Here is an 18,719-nt window from a genome sequence, read left to right on the forward strand (position 1 = left end):
GGATTGGGGTAACTGCAGCAGTTTTGAGGGCAGTAGGAACAGAACCTGAAATGAAAGATGAATTTATCAATGAGGCAACAGGAATACTAATTATGGATGAGCATGTCTTAAGCAGAGAAGTGGGGGCAGGATCAAGCAGACAGGAGGAGGAATTAGACTTATTAATAAGTTCAGAGATGGCAAGAGAGTCAACAGGCGAGAAAAAAGTGAGTCTTGATGATGGAGATGGCAGATCAGAATGAGTGAGTGATTGAGGTGTGGAGGAGAAACTGTGATAGATTTGATCAATTTTGGTATTAAAGAAATGTAAGAAAGCCTAACACTGTTTGGCTGTATTGGGGCATGCTAGAGGAGGGGGTTGGAAGAGTTTATTAATAGTCCTAAAAAGAGTTCTAGGCCTAGACTTAGCACCATTTATGAGAGAAGAATAATAGTTGGAGCGAGCAGTGTTAAGGAGATCCCTATATTTAAGTATGTGCTCAGTGTAAAGCTGTGAATGAACTATGAGGCCCGTTTTCTTATAAAGCTGCTCAAGACGCCAACTGGTGGCTTTCATAGCTCTGAGATGTCCACCATAAGCGATTGCATAACCTTTACTATATTTTCCTTTCATCCACTTCTGGTGAAAAATACTATTGATTGTTCCTGCTTAGAACACAACACTATTCTGACTCTCCATGATCATCTGATGGAATAAGTGGCTCACAAAAATGGATGGATGGATTGACAAGGAAACATATGACTGTTTAAATAAATTTTTCAAAGCCATTACACCATGGGTGTTGAACTCTGGTCCTGGAGGGCCGCAGTGGGTGCAGGTTTTCATTCTAACCATCTTCTTCATTAGTGACCAGTTTTTGCTGCTAATTAACTTCTTTTGCCTTAGTTTTAATTGACGTGACTCAGGTCCTTTAGTTGTCTTTTATCCTTAATTATCAGCCAAACAATAATGAGACACAAAACAAGCCGCCATATGACCTGCTCACCTGTGCCCATCACACAATATCTGAAAATAAAGAAATGTGAAAGTCTCAGTAAAGTTGACCTCTCTGGTCACCAAAACATTTTGACGGTGGTCTTGGAAAAAACAGAAAAATCAACAGTTTTGGAAATGTCTGCCGTGGCAGAATGAGAGCAGCAGCGAGCCACGGAGTTAAATAACGGGTTTAATTAACAGCAAGAATCAGCTGCTCATTAAGAAACTGGTTGGAGTGAAATTGGCTGGAGTTTGAAATCCTACTTTAGCTGGTCATCTGTTGGCTCATTTCACATTTCACTTCTGTTTGGCTGCCATTTAATGAAGAAACAAATCAATTTGGAGGACTGAATCCTTAAAAGCAGGGCTATTAAAATGAAGGAAAAAGGAGTTCATCAGCAGTGAAAACTGGTCACTGATTAGGAAAAGGGTTAGAATGAAAACCTGCAGCCACTGTGGACCACCAGGCCTGGAGTTGGACACCCACATTGTGCTCATGGTGTAGGTGGGGGTTGGCAGCTAAGGGCACCTCTTTGGTTGGTAGCCTTCTCTGTACAGCTGGGCCTCACAGCTCTCCTTTCTTCTTGGTTTAGGTCATAATCTTTCCACTGGGCCTCTGCCAGTAATTACAGGGTATAAACCCTGGGAGCTCTTTGTTCTAGATATTGTTGCCAAAAGCCTGCGAAGTTATCCTGGAAAGCAATGGTGGAGGCCGGAAATTGCTTCTGTGTAAATGGTTGTTACAAACATAGTAATGGGGTAGCCAACATTAGTCACCAGTAAATGCTGCCCTTCACTTTGCTCAGCTGAAAGTATGCCAAACATAGGAAGATGTCTAGCAGACTGCATTGGTATGTTAAAGATGCTTTGTGAACTCTAAATTAGGGAAGCTCATCTGCTAAGGCTACACTCGAAAGATTTACTCTTAAACTCTTAATGTTGTATTTTACATTTTTTAATGTGTGTTGCTACATAAGACACAGTAGAAAGGAGTGACATGTAAATCGATTACAATGTCCAGTCCATCTTTTCAGCTGTATCTAACCGTTCTACTTTAAAACATAATACTGCAATATATTACTAATAATCCAAATGCGCTGTCCTTTAGACTTCTTTGGAAGTGAATTATTTTACTTTATCATAAAAAAAATGCAGATTAATAACAGTGTTTATGGTGTGCAATACTACCAACACCTCCACACAAGGTATGTTAACATCAGCTTAAGCTGAAATGACTGGTGAAAATCTAGAAGCAGCCACCTATGTCACCTACTCCATGTCTTAAAGGCCCTGTTGGTGTCTCAGGAGAAAATTCTGAACATTTCCACAAATAAAGCTAGATATCACCAAGTCTGTGGTTTATCTGGACCTGCCATTTTCACAACGTACGTGAGAGTTCTTGCTCCATTGCTTTTACTAGCTGAAGTTACAGAAATTGAGCCACACTGCCAACCATGCCAAGGTGCAGCGTGATGGCTACCAACTACCAAGGCACAGTATTATCAATGGAGTTCAGCACATCCTTGGCAGGTCACCTACCAACATGATACAAGACAATATATAACATTTTCATTAAGACAATTAACTTTCATAATTAGAATTTCATGATAATAAAATGGTGCACTGCTCATTTACCACCATACAGTATTTATAATTATAATGATGAAGCAAAAATAGTTTATGGTCATTCTAGCTGGTGTGAAGTTCATGCAAAGAAGGATTTTTAAGGAAAAAGTTTCACATTCCACTGATGTCATTGATTTCCTGTGAGTAAGGTTGTGCTATACATGAATAGATGAAACATGTACTGGTTCAAGTGGATGGATTGGAAACAGAATATTCCCTTTTTTAATGCCAGCACATAATATCACTATTAATATTTCTCTGGAAATGTCGAGTCACTTCTGTAGGCTCAGTTTTTAAGTGCAAACTATGTAACTGAAAGCACGTAAGAAAAAATCGAGTTAAGACAAAAAACACGCTTGCTAATAAACAAAAGCATGCAACATGGTAGTAAACGTCTTTTGTTCACACCTGTTACTTGACCACAAAAATCTGACTTCCACATTTTACTTTTCATTCTCTAAGACAATAAAACATATTTGTCAATACAAAAAACACCCACTGTTTGATTCTCCTTAGACTGCCAGACCTCACATGATGCAAAACCTAACACACGAGCACAAACATCAAACAGCAAGACTCTCAAGAGCAGAAGTTATGACTTGGCGGATTCCTCATCTCTTTCATCTAATTACTCTACAGCACAAGTACTGCGTCAATTAGCATTGATCTGTGAATGAGGTTTGGTGATTCAGACCCCTAGAGACACAACAGCTCAATGAGGCCAAGGTACTGGGTTACATGGTATTTTAAAAGTGATTTTAAAGCAATCCAGCCGCCAACAACAATAGCACATGCTCGCAGTAAGGAGCAAATGAGCAAGGTGCACATGTAAAGAAATTAACATTTAACACTTTATTTAACATAAAAAACGGATGTTTCTATATATTAAAATGTCTTTTTCTTTATGATTACAGTGGTTTTGTTTGGTTTTAATTTTTATATTTTCCGTATTTTCTGTTTTGTTTATAATGTACTTTTTTATTTATTGTTTGTTCGGTGTCCTTGAGTACTTAGAAGGGTGCATTGTTTTTTGTATAAAAACAATGTATTATTATTATTACTATTATATGCCAGTAGACAGACAAATGGATGCTGTTACAGAAATACCAGAGACATGTTACTGCTGGACACTTGCACACATTTTTTGGAACGTAAAATTATCTTCCAAAATTAAAATACAAGATCCAGCAGGCTGAATTATTCTTTCTCCTATGCTTTATTTAAAGTGTGAGTGATAGCATATTAAATTATATCACTTCCTTGTTCATAGTCCTTCAAGTCCCTCCCTTGACTAAAGTTTTCAAATCCAATTGGATCCAAACTTACATTCTGGTTACATTAAGAAAAAAAATTCTCCCAGTGCTCTTTGATAAGTACATATATCTAAATTAAAAAGAAAAAAAAAAACATTTCTGGAAATAAAAGCACTCTCAACCTTTTTCAATTTTCTTTGTCCTAAATGGAGCTTAGCATGGTGTTAACGCACCTCACAGCCTAACAATCTGCAGAATAAATAAGATCCAAACAGCAGTGCATCTGTATCAAATTCTGTATAATATTAGTCCTAAAGCCAAGATAGTTCCGTTCCTCTCAACACACACTTCGAACGTTTCATTGATTTTAGCTATATAAAGCAAAGTGGGTGGCAATGTACTACTATATCAGATGGGGCTCCAAACAGAATAAAAATAAGGGCACAAGAAAAACAATGTAGATAACTGAGCTATAAGCTCTGCCACCTTGGCTCTTCTTCAGATTTAGAGCAGACTCTTCACACCAGAAACATATTTACTGTAATAACTTTTAGATTTTATTTTTCTTGAGGCCTGGCAGTGCATATTCTTCAGGAAAGAATTACAAAACTCCTTCACTGCCAATCTTTGCTGTATTAAACTGTTATATTAAAGCTTTGTGCCAAACAGTTAAATTTAGGCAAGGTTAACTTGCTTATGATCACACTTTGACTTAAGGTGGCAGGTAATCTCTTCTCAAAAAGGTCATGTTCAGACAGCAGATGAAGGACGTTCCATTGGTCCAATTTTATCTTTATCAGCATAAGTATCTTTTTCAGTCTAATGTTGTTCCTCCACAACTTCTTCCTCTTCCTCCTTTGCAGCAGTTAACTTTTCCTCTTCAGGATCACTTGGCAGAATAGTTGTTACTGTTTCAATGAGTTGCTCTATTTGCTCCTCTGTCAGACGCTCTTCGCTCTCTTCCACCATCTAAACACAAGGACAGCAGTGTTAAAAATCAACAGAAGCTAACTAGAGGTTAAGCTAATGTTAAGGTTAAGCTAATATTAAGGCAAAGTGTGGTTATGTTGTTAAGACTCAGCTGGAGGGGAGGGGTAAACAACAATACTGTCGATGCACTTAACTTAATAGTGCTTTGGTCATAGAAACATGTAAAATAACTAAAATGTATAAGACACTTTATAAAATACTGTTGGCTTAATAATACATTACTGTAAATATAAATGCATTTTACCCTTTTTGCACTGGATACTCATCTTGTTATTTAGATTTACACTAGGAAAACAGCTTTGCCATACTGGCTCAACTAAAACAGCTTAACAGGTAAAATTCCGTTACAATGAATATCTTTACAACAAAATTTTCATTACAACGAAGTATTGTTATGGTCCCGACAGTTTCCCCATATGACACGAGTCTATAGAAATCTTGTTACTGCAAAATACATTCAGCAGTTACTTTCATTACAACGAAGTGCCCAAAAGACCTTGAAATGCCTGAATGAATCATCCACAGAGCAGTTAATTCTGTGGTCACAGCTCAGTTGTGCACAACGATCCCCCAAACAGAAACACTATCATTTTTTTTTTCTTTCTTTGAACTTTCCTTGTACTGTTTTTTTGCTGTTTATGTTTTCTGTGGTTTTCAGTGATATCTTTTCCTTATTGTTCATAAACATTTGAAAAACGTCCCCCAACTGGACAACACACCGAAGAGTGTCCCGAGTCTTCCTGTGGAAGACTGTTTATCTGTTGCCGGGGCAATCGTGCTTCAGGACACATTTCAGCGTGTTCTTCCCATTGGGTGGGGGGTTGGGATCCCAAAAGAGTTCAGAAACCTCACAATATGAAGAAGAAGAAGAAGAAGGAGGAGGATGATTTGGCTTCTGATTGATACCTGTGCTGCCCACAACATGCTTCCGCATTTAGATGTTTGCATTGAATTCCTCCCACCCAATTGCACAGCAGTGCTTCAGCCATTGGATTTAGGCATCATTCGCACCCTGAAAGTGTATTATCGCAAGGAAATGCTGAGAAACATTCTCGTCAGCATAACTTATAGAGAGGAGGAGACAAAAATTAACATGAAAGAAGCTATTGAAATGATTGCAAACGCCAAGAGAAAGAAAGCACTATAGTGACAAATACAGAATATCATTACTACAAAATGTTCATTACAACAAAATATTTTTTAGGTCCCGGGCAGTTTGTTGTAACGGAATTTTACATGTGGTTGTCCATTTCTGTAGATGGGATAAAAATAATCAATGGCAATTGCCCCCATGGGTTGCAGTCATACTTCGGACTCCCACAGGGCTTCATGGGAGATGGAGTTCTCTACAGCCCTGTTGGGATCCGGGGGTGCCGACCAGGGCGTGCTGCAGCTGTTCCTGAGCCCGTGTGGGCAGTTCTTCCACCACACCTGGAAGTGCAGCCGGAAGTGGAGCAACGAGCACCTGGAGCACTTCCGGGTGGCTTATATAAGGGGCCAGTAGAGACTACTCGGTGAGCCAGAGTCGGGAGGAGGGGGACAAAGCTTGCCGAGGAGGAGTGGAGGAGAAAGACAAAGGAGAAAGAAAGAAAGTAAAGTATTGTGTTGTGCTGTGCCGGGACTGTGTTGTGCACTTCTGGTAACAAGGAAGACGTTGACCACAAGTGAAGAAACAAAAATAAAACTTTTGTGTTTTATTAGTGTGCCTCCTGTGTCTGTCTGTGTTGGGTTAAACACTGGTATAGTGCCATCTATTGTCACTATATATATATATACATACATATATACATTCACGGCATTCGTAGTCTGTGTCACAATCTGATTGTATGGGTGGTTACCTACCAGGTAACGCTTGTGGTTGGCCAGCAATCTGCTAACATCCGCCACGGTGCCCTCAGTTTGTGAGGAGCAGATCATAGAATGGTTGAAATAGTTTACTGTCAAATAAATGCAAAGAGTACGCGACACGTGTTTCGCCCTCATTGTGGGCTCATCAGGCGTACACACTCCACTGCACTCCCTCTCGGGAATCGAACCTCGGACGTCAGCGCCAGAGGCGATGCCCCTAACGTTGCCCCACGGCGTGTGGTTCGTTTATTTGACAGCATGTAGATCGGGGTAATTACATTTACGGCATTCGTAGTCTGTGTCACAATCTGATTGTATGGGTGGTTACCTACCAGGTTTTATATATACATATATATATATATATATATATATACATATATACATATATATATATATACATATATACATATATATATATACATATATATATATATATATATATATATATATATATATACATATATATATATATATATATATACACATATATATATATATATATACAGTGGTGTGAAAAACTATTTGCCCCCTTCCTGATTTCTTATTCTTTTGCATGTTTGTCACACAAAATGTTTCTGATCATCAAACACATTTAACCATTAGTCAAATATAACACAAGTAAACACAATATGCAGTTTGTAAATGGTGGTTTTTATTATTTAGGGAGAAAAAAAAATCCAAACCTACATGGCCCTGTGTGAAAAAGTAATTGCCCCCTGAACCTAATAACTGGTTGGGCCACCCTTAGCAGCAATAACTGCAATCAAGCGTTTGCGATAACTTGCAATGAGTCTTTTACAGCGCTCTGGAGGAATTTTGGCCCACTCATCTTTGCAAAATTGTTGTACTTCAGCTTTATTTGAGGGTTTTCTAGCATGAACCGCCTTTTTAAGGTCATGCCATAGCATCTCAATTGGATTCAGGTCAGGACTTTGACTAGGCCACTCCAAAGTCTTCATTTTGTTTTTCTTCAGCCATTCAGAGGTGGATTTGCTGGTGTGTTTTGGGTCATTGTCCTGTTGCAGCACCCAAGATCGCTTCAGCTGGAGTTGCCGAACAGATGGCCGGACATTCTCCTTCAGGATTTTTTGGTAGACAGTAGAATTCATGGTTCCATCTATCACAGCAAGTCTTCCAGGTCCTGAAGCAGCAAAACAACCCCAGACCATCACACTACCACCACCATATTTTACTGTTGGTATGATGTTCTTTTTCTGAAATGCTGTGTTCCTTTTACGCCAGATGTAACGGGACATTTGCCTTCCAAAAAGTTCAACTTTTGACTCATCAGTCCACAAGGTATTTTCCCAAAAGTCTTGGCAATCATTGAGATGTTTCTTAGCAAAATTGAGACGAGCCCTAATGTTCTTTTTGCTTAACAGTGGTTTGCGTCTTGGAAATCTGCCATGCAGGCCGTTTTTGCCCAGTCTCTTTCTTATGGTAGAGTCGTGAACACTGACCTTAATTGAGGCAAGTGAGGCCTGCAGTTCTTTAGACGTTGTCCTGGGGTCTTTTGTGACCTCTCGGATGAGTCGTCTCTGCGCTCTTGGGGCAATTTTGGTCGGCCGGCCACTCCTGGGAAGGTTCACCACTGTTCCATGTTTTTGCCATTTGTGGATAATGGCTCTCACTGTGGTTCGCTGGAGTCCCAAAGCTTTAGAAATGGCTTTATAACCTTTACCAGACTGATAGATCTCAATTATTTCTGTGCTCATTTGTTCCTGAATTTCTTTGGATCTTGGCATGATGTCTAGCTTTTGAGGTGCTTTTGGTCTACTTCTCTGTGTCAGGCAGCTCCTATTTAAGTGATTTCTTGATTGAAACAGGTGTGGCAGTAATCAGGCCTGGGGATGGCTATGGAAATTGAACTCAGGTGTGATACACCACAGTCAGGTTATTTTTTAACAAGGGGGCAATTACTTTTTCACACAGGGCCATGTAGGTTTGGATTTTTTTTCTCCCTAAATAATAAACACCATCATTTAAAAACTGCATTTTGTGTTTACTTGTGTTATATTTGACTAATGGTTAAATGTGTTTGATGATCAGAAACATTTTGTGTGACAAACATGCAAAAGAATAAGAAATCAGGAAGGGGGCAAATAGTTTTTCACACCACTGTATATATATATATCAATACGAAGTATTAGAATAATTCAAAGAACATGAAAAAAGAAGCACAAAAGAAACATCAGAATTGTGTAACAAATATTTACAGCAGCGCAAAATGAGTAATATTTCCAGACACAAGCTCTCACTAATGCCAACCAAACTCTACGAGCTATGCTGAGTTGCTGCACATTGGATTCAACAAATACCTATCATCAATTATTCCACAAGTATTTCACTTAATACAAATGAAAGAGTATTCATTGGATGTGGAGTAGGGGTTCACAAAATACACCATGACAGCGCTACACAGGGTCTTCTTTCTAGTTTCACTCTAAGCTCTTTCACCAGATTCCACAAGACTTCAGAGAAGAATACTCAATCTGTGTGAAATTCACATTGGTGTATTGAGTAAACCCTTCCAATTAAGGACTTTGTATAATTAAAACTGTGAAGGTCACATGTTGGACAATGCACAAGACTTAGTCAAATAAGACTGTATGAGTTTTAAAACAATCAGAACTTGGAAAAATGGATCTCATAGAGAATTATAACTGTAATAGCTATCAATTTTTGAATCTAATAATTAATCCATTTTCTAAACACATTTATTTCAATTCAGGGTTGCTATAAAATGAAATCCATCCCACCAGTAACTCTTCTGTCTATATATATTGATATGTAAATGACGGCCTTCAAATACATGACTACATATATAACACAAAACAAATTAAAAGAAAAACACATTATAAATGTCAGAATTGATACATAGTCACAGGGGGTGTGAGAAAGTTAAACAAAAGGAAAATGTACAAAGTGGATACAGTTATTGCAGCAGAAAATTATAAAGAACCACAGTCTAAAATGTATATTGTAATGAATATTTTCATTTTCCATCCATGCCAGCTTCTTTTGTGCATTACAGCACTGCAGGAGGCCATGTCTATCTTGACTTTATCAGCCACAGGGCAATAACCAGACCTGGATGGAATGCCAAAATAGTTTCTCTAAGAGATCAATTTGCTTTTGTCTTTTATGTTGAAAGGCAGTTGTTTTGCATATGAATTTTCATTTAAAAATTAATAATTATGATTAAGCAACAATTGAATGGAATAAACCAGTTTAGTTAATAAATGGCTAGCTGTTTAGATGCATTAAGAATCTAATTTTCTGAAGCATATAGACATGCATATATTCCTTTATTTCTACGAACACATTCAATGGTGCTTTTGTAGTTTTTTGTATGTGTTTAGTTGAATTTCATGCATTTTGTTTTCAATTATACAATATTTGTAAATGTAAAAAAGTGCTATCATTTTGTTCATGGAACTATGGCATGTAGGAATAATTAAAAGTCTCTGGAGCAATTTTTGTGGGAGAAAAACCTTAAAAATAATCCTTCTGGGTAATTACAGAGCAGAGACAAAAACATCTATTTTCTTAATTCATTCTGTCCCAAGTAGCCTGAGGAGAGAAATGGGTTTAAGGCAGGAACTAATTATGAGCAGAGCATACTGAAACATTATTCTTAAATGGCACATTTTTTACAGAAAGTTTACCATGTTGATACTTCATCTTAAATTAATTTCTTAGTCATGGCGTGTTACATCTTTTTTAATGATTTTCTTTCTCTCTGGTGTTCCAGTAATATTTTGCCTGGCAGCACGAGAAGAACAGAATAGACTTGATCACATGAAAGCATCACAACATGGTGAAAAGATACACCAAATTTCTTGAAACGCAGCTTGTAAGCCATGTTTATGAAAAGTCAATACTTTTGCAAATCTTTCTTACTGTTGTCTAATACAGAACCCCCCCCCCAATATCCTGGCACTACTGGGATTCAGAATTAACAGAGCTTTAAAATGATAACAGTATACAGAGGTCAAATTTTAAAAACAGCTCACCAGTTGAATCTCAACAGCTGTCTGTGGTCTGTGATTCAGAAGCTGCAGTTTCTCAGCCCTGCATAAGAAAGAAAACAAACAAGTAAAAAGAAAACTTCTCCAAATGTTACATTAAAACATAAATGTAATTCCATTTATAAATACAATGATTTAACAATTACCAATTCAAAGTAAGTGCACAAACTTTAATGACAGGCGTACAGAATGGTCTAAAGGAAAGCACAAATTTGAGGCCTTAATCTCCCAAATATAAACTGGTAGAACTGATTATACAGTGGAGCACAGCAACATGGATTTAAAGATGCAATCTTTGATTGTTTAATCAACAACAAGTAGACAAAGCTTGTCAAGGTTTAATATTCTGCAATTATCATGACAGCATTCATAAATATATACAATAGAATTGCATCAGGTGCAAAGCAGGAACCAACCCTGCCATTGAGCCAACTTATATTCACAGCAACCCTCACCAAAGGCCAATTTAAGAAATGCCAGCTATGCTAACATATACATCTTTGGAATGTAGGAAGAAACCAGGAGATTTTTGAGAAAAACCCACACAAACACAATGAGAATGTGAAAACTCCACATGCACAGCGGCAAAGTGAACATTCAACTTTGTCTCCTAGAGTTGTTACTCAGATGTTCTTATCTATGCACCAATGTGCTGTCTGCTTATTGGTTTGTTTATTTCAAGGACAACTATACGGTAGCCCTGAGGTGCAATGCAATAACATACAAAAACAAATCAGAAAACAGAAAAACAAACTGGAAACACAAATGCAAATCAGAAAACACAAAAACAAATTGAATATACAAAAGCAAAGCAGAAAATGCAACAAAAAATCAAAAATGCACAAAAAACTGAATACACAAAAACAAATGAGAAAAAGCAAAAACAAATTGGAAATGCAAAAACAAATCAAAATAATAAAAAAAAATTAAAAAATAAGATAGCGTAAAAACAAATCAGAAACCACAAATACAAAATGAATAACCAAACAAACCAAAATAATAATAAAAAAAAATAAGATTGCGTAAAAACAAATCAGAAACCACAAATACAAAATGAATAACCAAACAAACCAAAATAATAATAAAAAAAAATAAGATTGCATAAAAACAAATCAGAAACCACAAATACAAAATGAATAACCAAACAAACCAAAATAATAATAAAAAAAATAAGATTGCGTAAAAACAAATCAGAAACTGCAAATACGAAATGAATACACTAAAACAAATGAGAAAACACCAAAAAAACGGAATATGCAAAAACAAATCAGAAACAACAAATGCAAATGGAGCAGAATGCACACAAAACAACTTGTTCCCACCACACCACTCGCTGAAAAGCTGGGATTGATTCGTGATGTTTTTTTCTGCTTTGATTTGGGTTATGTGCGGCTCTTTTTGCTTTCATGCTTCTCCGTTTGTTTGCATGCTGCTCCATTTGTATTTGTGGTTTCTGATTTGTTTTTGCATATTCTAATTTGATTTTGTGTTTCCAATTTGTTTTTGCACATTGCACTACAGGGCCACCGTACAATAAACTATTGTAATAATTTATTGTTAAATTGCACAAATCATTCACTTCTCAATTGTTAATTCAAAACAAGCAAGAGCCATAGAACACCAGTTTTTAAATTGTTACACCAGCTTCCAACCACAAAATTCTTCTCATGATGTAAAGTTGTAAATGGCTTATCCTTCACCCTTCATTTACTACTGTATAAAGAAATGTTTTAATGTCTGTTCTACCAAGAGTGCACTGGCACTGTGATATCTGGAAGGAAGCCTGTTTAAAATCCACATTACTAACCGAGAATGCTAAACCGGATGGACGCAGGGACATCCGGCAATGGGCCGTGGACGCAAAAGACGTACTGCGCAGGCGCCCCACAAATCCCCCCCCCCCCCCCCCCATAAGCAACGGGAACCGGATGGAATGCAACGTAAAATAACAAATGAGGCGTCGCGCACAGAAAAAAGGAGTCAGACCACAGAAAAAAGGTGCACGAAACCCATTGCACACGAAACGGGACACACACAAAGAGGAGGATTCAACAAGCCCCTAGCACACAAAAAAAAGAAGCCGCGAGCACCACACAAAGCCCATTGGACACGAAACGGGACAGACTACGGACATAGCACACGAAACGTACACAAAAACGACGATTCAGACCCACGACCACAGTAACATAAATAACAAATGACACACAAAGCCCCATTTCTAAATGAACCGTCCGTATTAAACATACGTCATCTCAACACGTTCACACTATGCAGCATGGGTAGATCTCATTACAATGAGGCACTATTAACCGTTCAACCGCAGAAAAGGCTCCATATTAACAGTGAGTGCGATCCTCCTTATTACTTATCCATATTTCTCACGCTCAAGAACAAACAAGTCATGAATTTACGATCACGGGTACAAAACAATACTGCTCGGATAACGGAACCAAACACAATTCACACTATGCAGCATAGGTGGATCTCATTACAATGAGGCACTATTAACCGTTCAACCGCAGAAAAGGCTCCATATTAACAGTGAGTGCGATCCTCCTTATTACTTATCCATATTTCTAGAAGAAAAAATGTCTCGGCTCCAAAAACACAAAGCTCAACTAACACAGTTACAGAAACCAACCCAAATGGACAGACACTGAACGTAGACGCATGCAGGGCGCGTCTCACAGTGCTGCATCGAAACAGGCACGGCTTCAAAATGAAACACCTCCCGTCTCAGACATACAGAAACGGCAGCGAGGGGACAAAATAAATAAACGCAGACATCTACACCGTGCATCTCAAATGCCGGAAAACAAGCAGGCAAGGCTCCAAAAAGAGAAAGCTCAACTGACCGACATACAAAAACGGGCAAGGCTCAATACAAACAATGCACACCGTAAACTACAACGGGCTTCTCACACAGCACAGGCAAATCGATTACAGCTCCAAAACAACACGTCCCAAATACTGGACATACGACGACGCGCCTCTGAAACGGCACAAGCAAAACATACACGTCACGGACATCAACGACAGACACCTGCTAAACGCTTGCGTTAGCTGACAACGCGTTTAATAATGAGTCCACTATTCAGGAAAATTCATTGGGATTAATGAATGTCATTTGCAATCATTGTCATTCACTTAACTTCCCTGAAGAAACAACTAGCAATACAAGTAATGAATTTACACGTTGTTCTCAAATGGGTCAAATTAGACTGCCTCCTTTACATTCATATCCTGAATATCCACAGAACCTTCTAACTAACGATGTACCTGAAAGTAAAAACTTTATGAACTGCATTAGATCCTACAAATCGCTATCCACTATGAACATTAACAGTGGCACTGCACGTGACATCCGTCTTGCAAAACTGTTAATTATTGATGAATGTACAATGTCATCCAGTCACTTACTCAACACCATTCATAAACTTCTACAAACATTGATGAATAATAATATTCCCTTTAGAGGAAAGGTACTTTTATTAGGAGAAGATTTTAGACAGTGCTTAGCTATTGTTCCACATGCCATGCGCTCAGCTATTGTTCAGTGCACCTTAAAATACGCAGACAATTGGCATTGCTTTCAAAAGATACAGTTAGTACAAAACATGCGATGTCCAGATCCAGACAATAACAATTGGTTATTACAACTGGGAGATGGTACACTCACCAATACAGATAGACTTCACCCAGATATTATTACAATTCCTCAAGTCTTTATCTTAGACGACTTAGTTACAGAGATATTTGGAACAGCAATCTCATTAGACCAAATGCCCCTTTTAACACAACGCACTATATTATGTCCAAAAAATATTAATGTGGAAAACATAAATACCCAAGTCATTGCATTACTTCCTGGAGAGACACAGCTCTTTCTAAGCTCTGACAAACTTGGCTCTGATCACGACAATGACCATCTTCATTGACCTTACAAGTTCTGACCTGGAATTACCTTTTACACTTAAACGGCGTGTACAAAGAAATTTTCCAATAAACCTTTACACTGTGCCACACACTTTATTGTTTACTTTCTATTTGCATTATCTACACCTTCACACTATTCTATATCTCATTCATACATCATGCTCTTTGTCATTTCCCAACACCAGGGGTTGGCGAGCGAAGCGAGCAGGGGGCGGAGCCCCCTAGTTACTGCAGAATGCAGAGCATTTAATTGTTGTGCTACTAAACTGTGGAATGCCTTACCTGAAATATTAAAGAGTCTCCCTTTGTTTTAACATTTAAATCAAGACAGAAGACCTGTGCTTTATAAGTTGCTATTGAAGCCATTTATTTATTTATTTTTTTAATTTAGCAGTTCTTTGGTTTGACATTTGCTTCGTCTGTCCCATTTTCTTTCTCTTCTGAGTGTCATGTAGTGACAATAAGGTATCTCTTGGAGTAGATAAGCCAGTACCAATAATGAATCTACATCAGACCTTTGTGATGTTCTGCTTTAATTGTCATTTGCCTGTGCTATGATCCATTACAAACTGCAGCTGAACTAGGACAGAGGAACATAAGATCAAAACACTTCTGACACTTTAATGCAGTTATTATTTGAATTCAAAAGAAAAGCATGAATATATGCATATTTGTGATAAAACCATATAAAAACTCTCCACTCCCAGAAACAACATGAAAGAGGCAGAAAATACAAATATTCACATGACTATTAAAAAATCAACTATAGCGAGAAATGTAACTGTAATTAAACACTAAGGAAATCAAAACATAGTTGCCTCTGAACATCCAGTAAAATGACTAACCTGGTTGCCTGCAGAAGTATCACTTCAAAGCACTCCCATTTTCACCTTCTGTTTCTCTTTCTCTCGACCCTAGGTGATCTACCGCCTGCCATTTGAGCATTTTTCCCACTCTCCTCCAAAGTATGCACTCAGTTGACCACTGGTATTTAGATACCAGATTTGGCCATGCCTTAACATAATCTAATTTTGTCAGTAGACACCAGGGTAGAAAGCCGTTTAGCAGCTCCTGGTGTTCATGCAATCCTGAGTCCTCAGTTGCATGTAATGGGACAGGTTTTTAAAGTAATACTCCAGTGGCCTACAATGTCAGAGGGGTGGCACAGTCCATATGTCTGCACCTGGGACTGTGTCCCCTCCACTAGTTAGGAGGAATCACATTCTCTGTTGTTTTCTCCTTGGTCTGACTCATTTTATAATTAGTTACGTCGTATTCCCTCAAACATCCTGGAGGTTTTTTTCCCGCTTCCCTCCAGGCTTGTGTTTTCCCTCTCTGCTGGGTGCTCCTGACTGTTTCCGTTAGAGGTCAATTACAACATAAACCACTCCTATCATTTTGCACTTTATTTTGACTGAGCTGCTGTTCTTAGGGTAAACCGTAGATGGCTTATTAGTGCATTTTATAAGGAAAATTAAACTGAATTAGTAGGTGAGAAATTTTGGCACTGGTGGACCAAAACTAAATCTGACAAGTCCTCCACTGTAAGCCCCATTCTAAGAAGTGAAGCTGAGTGTTTTACAAAGCATGGATTTTTTTTTTATTTTTGCTGAACTTTTTAAAACAGACACAGTACAGTAGATGCCAGGTATTACTTTAATAGGTTGCTCAGAAAATAGCTAGAGCACTGGTTGGACATGGTGGGAAGAAGTCACTAGCAGCGAACATGGAATTAAGTAAATATTAGAAGAATGTGCATACTTTGAGAACTTACTGTAAATGATAAAATAATAGTTGTGCATTTCAAACAAAATGTAAGGGAATTGGGAAAATAAAGTTGGTATAAATGATAAAACATCAAATAAATTAATCAGTACTGAATTAGACACTCACTAAAAACACGTTCTATACTGGGCATAATAAAAAAATACAAACTGGATAAAAATTACTCTATAAAGACACATTAAAAATATGACTGCCAAATAAATTAATTTTCAATTAGTGATTCACATAGACTACTTTTAATAGTGACTTAAGTATACTTATATATGTACAATCATTACTAATGTAAACTATACAGTGCATCCGGAAAGTGTTCACAGCGCATTACTTTTTCCACATTTTGTTATGTTACAGCCTTATTCCAAAATGAATTAAATTCATTTTTTTTCTCAGAATTCTACACACAACACCCCATAATGACAACGTGAAAAAAGTTTACTTGAGGTTTTTGCAAATTTATTAAAAATAAAAAAAATTGAGAAAGCACATGTACATAAGTATTCACAGCCTTTGTCGTGAACCTCGAAATTGAGCTCAGGTGCATCCTGTTTTCCCTGATCATCCTTGAGATGTTTCTGCAGCTTAATTGGTGTCCACCTGTGGTAAATTCAGTTGATTGGACATGATTTGGAAAGGCACACACCTGTCTATATAAGGTCCCACAGTTGACAGTTCATGTCAGAGCACAAACCAAGCATGAAGTCAAAGGAATTGTCTATAGACCTCCGAGACAGGATTGTCTCGAGGCACAAATCTGGGGAAGGTTATAGAAAAATTTCTGCTGCTTTGAAGGTCCCAATGAGCACAGTGGCATCCATCATCCATAAGTGGAAGAAGTTCGAAACCACCAGGACTCTTCCTAGAGCTGGCCAGCCATCTAAACTGAGCGATCGGGGGAGAAGGGCCTTAGTCAGAGAGGTGACCAAGAACCCGATGGTCACTCTGTCAGAGCTCCAGAGGTCCTCTGTGGAGAGAGAACATTCCAGAAGGTCAACCATCTCTGAAGCAATCCACCAATCAGGCCTGTATGGTAGAGTGGCCAGATAGAAGCCACTCCTTAGTAAAAGGCACATGGCAGCCCGCCTGGAGTTTGCCAAAAGGCACCTGAAGGACTCTCAGACCATGAGAAAGAAAATTCTGTGGTCTGATGAGACAAAGATTGAACTCTTTGGTGTAAATGCCAGGCGTCACGTTTGGAGGAAACCAGGCACCGCTCATCACCAGGCCAATACCATCTCTACAGTGAAGCATGGTGGTGGCAGCATCATGATGTGGGGATGTTTTTCAGCGGCAGGGACTGGGAGACTAGTCAGGATAAAGGGAAAGATGACTGCAGCAATGTACAGAGACATCCTAGATGAAAACCTGCTCCAGAGCGCTCTTGACCTCAGACTGGGGGACGGTTCATCATTCAGCAGGACAATGACCCTAAGCACACAGCCAAGATATCAAAGGAGTGGCTTCAGGACAACTCTGTGAATGTCCTTGAGTGGCCCAGCCAGAGCCCAGACTTGAATCCGATTGAACATCTCTGGAGAGATCTTAAAATGGCTGTGCACCAACGCTTCCCATCCAACCTGATGGAGCTTGAGAGGTGCTACAAAGAGGAATGGGCGAAACTGGCCAAAGATAGGTGTGCCAAGCTTGTGGCATCATATTCAAAAAGACTTGAGGCTGTAATTGCTGCCAAAGGTGCATAAACAAAGTATTGAGCAAAGGCTGTGAATACTTATGTACATGTGATTTCTCAGTTTTTTTATTTTTAATAAATTTGCAAAAACCTCAAGTAAACTTTTTTCATGTTGTCATTATGGGGTGTTGTGTGTAGAATTCTGAGGAAAAAATGAATTTAATCCATTTTGGAATAAGGCTGTAACTTAACAAAATATGGAAAAAGTGATGTGCTGGGAATACTTTCCGGATGCACTGTATGTAGACATAGATTGAAAAAATATTTTGCCTTTCCCAGAAAAATTAAGTTTAAATGCATGGGCAAGACAGGTTTTGAGAAAGCATAATGTGAAACATTGAGGCTTTTTATTCCTCATTTAAAAACATAACTGGAGTTTATTCTGCATTCATCTGCACAGTGAACTATCACAAAACTAATACATAACAGTCTGTCTTCTTTGACATTCCCCTGAGGGTATTTGTTTAAAGAGTTCTTGCAGAGCTTCCTTGCAACTAGACAGATTTCGGTCAATAAAATACCTGCTTTATAGAGCTCAAGGACAGGCTGGGATGTCACATCCAACTTGAAATAAATCATGCATTCCA

At 38.3% G+C, this 18,719-nt stretch overlaps 1 protein-coding gene across 1 annotated transcript in view; it reads right to left on the reverse strand.

Annotated features, from left to right (window-relative positions):
* Positions 1–3,799: 3,799 nt before the first annotated feature.
* crcp (calcitonin gene-related peptide-receptor component protein) overlaps positions 3,800–18,719 on the reverse strand; it is a 52,321-nt gene continuing 37,401 nt past the window's right edge. Inside the window, exons 5-6 of the mRNA XM_028806744.2 lie at positions 10,710–10,767; positions 3,800–4,824 (exon numbers count right to left, since the gene is read on the reverse strand). Of these exons, the coding sequence (XP_028662577.1) occupies positions 4,675–4,824; positions 10,710–10,767 (208 nt within the window). The 3' untranslated portion in view covers positions 3,800–4,674. The remainder of the gene's footprint in view (positions 4,825–10,709; positions 10,768–18,719) is intronic.

The sequence above is a fragment of the Erpetoichthys calabaricus genome, chromosome 8 (assembly GCF_900747795.2).
Source record: "Erpetoichthys calabaricus chromosome 8, fErpCal1.3, whole genome shotgun sequence".
Classification (NCBI taxonomy): Eukaryota; Metazoa; Chordata; class Cladistia; order Polypteriformes; family Polypteridae; genus Erpetoichthys; species Erpetoichthys calabaricus.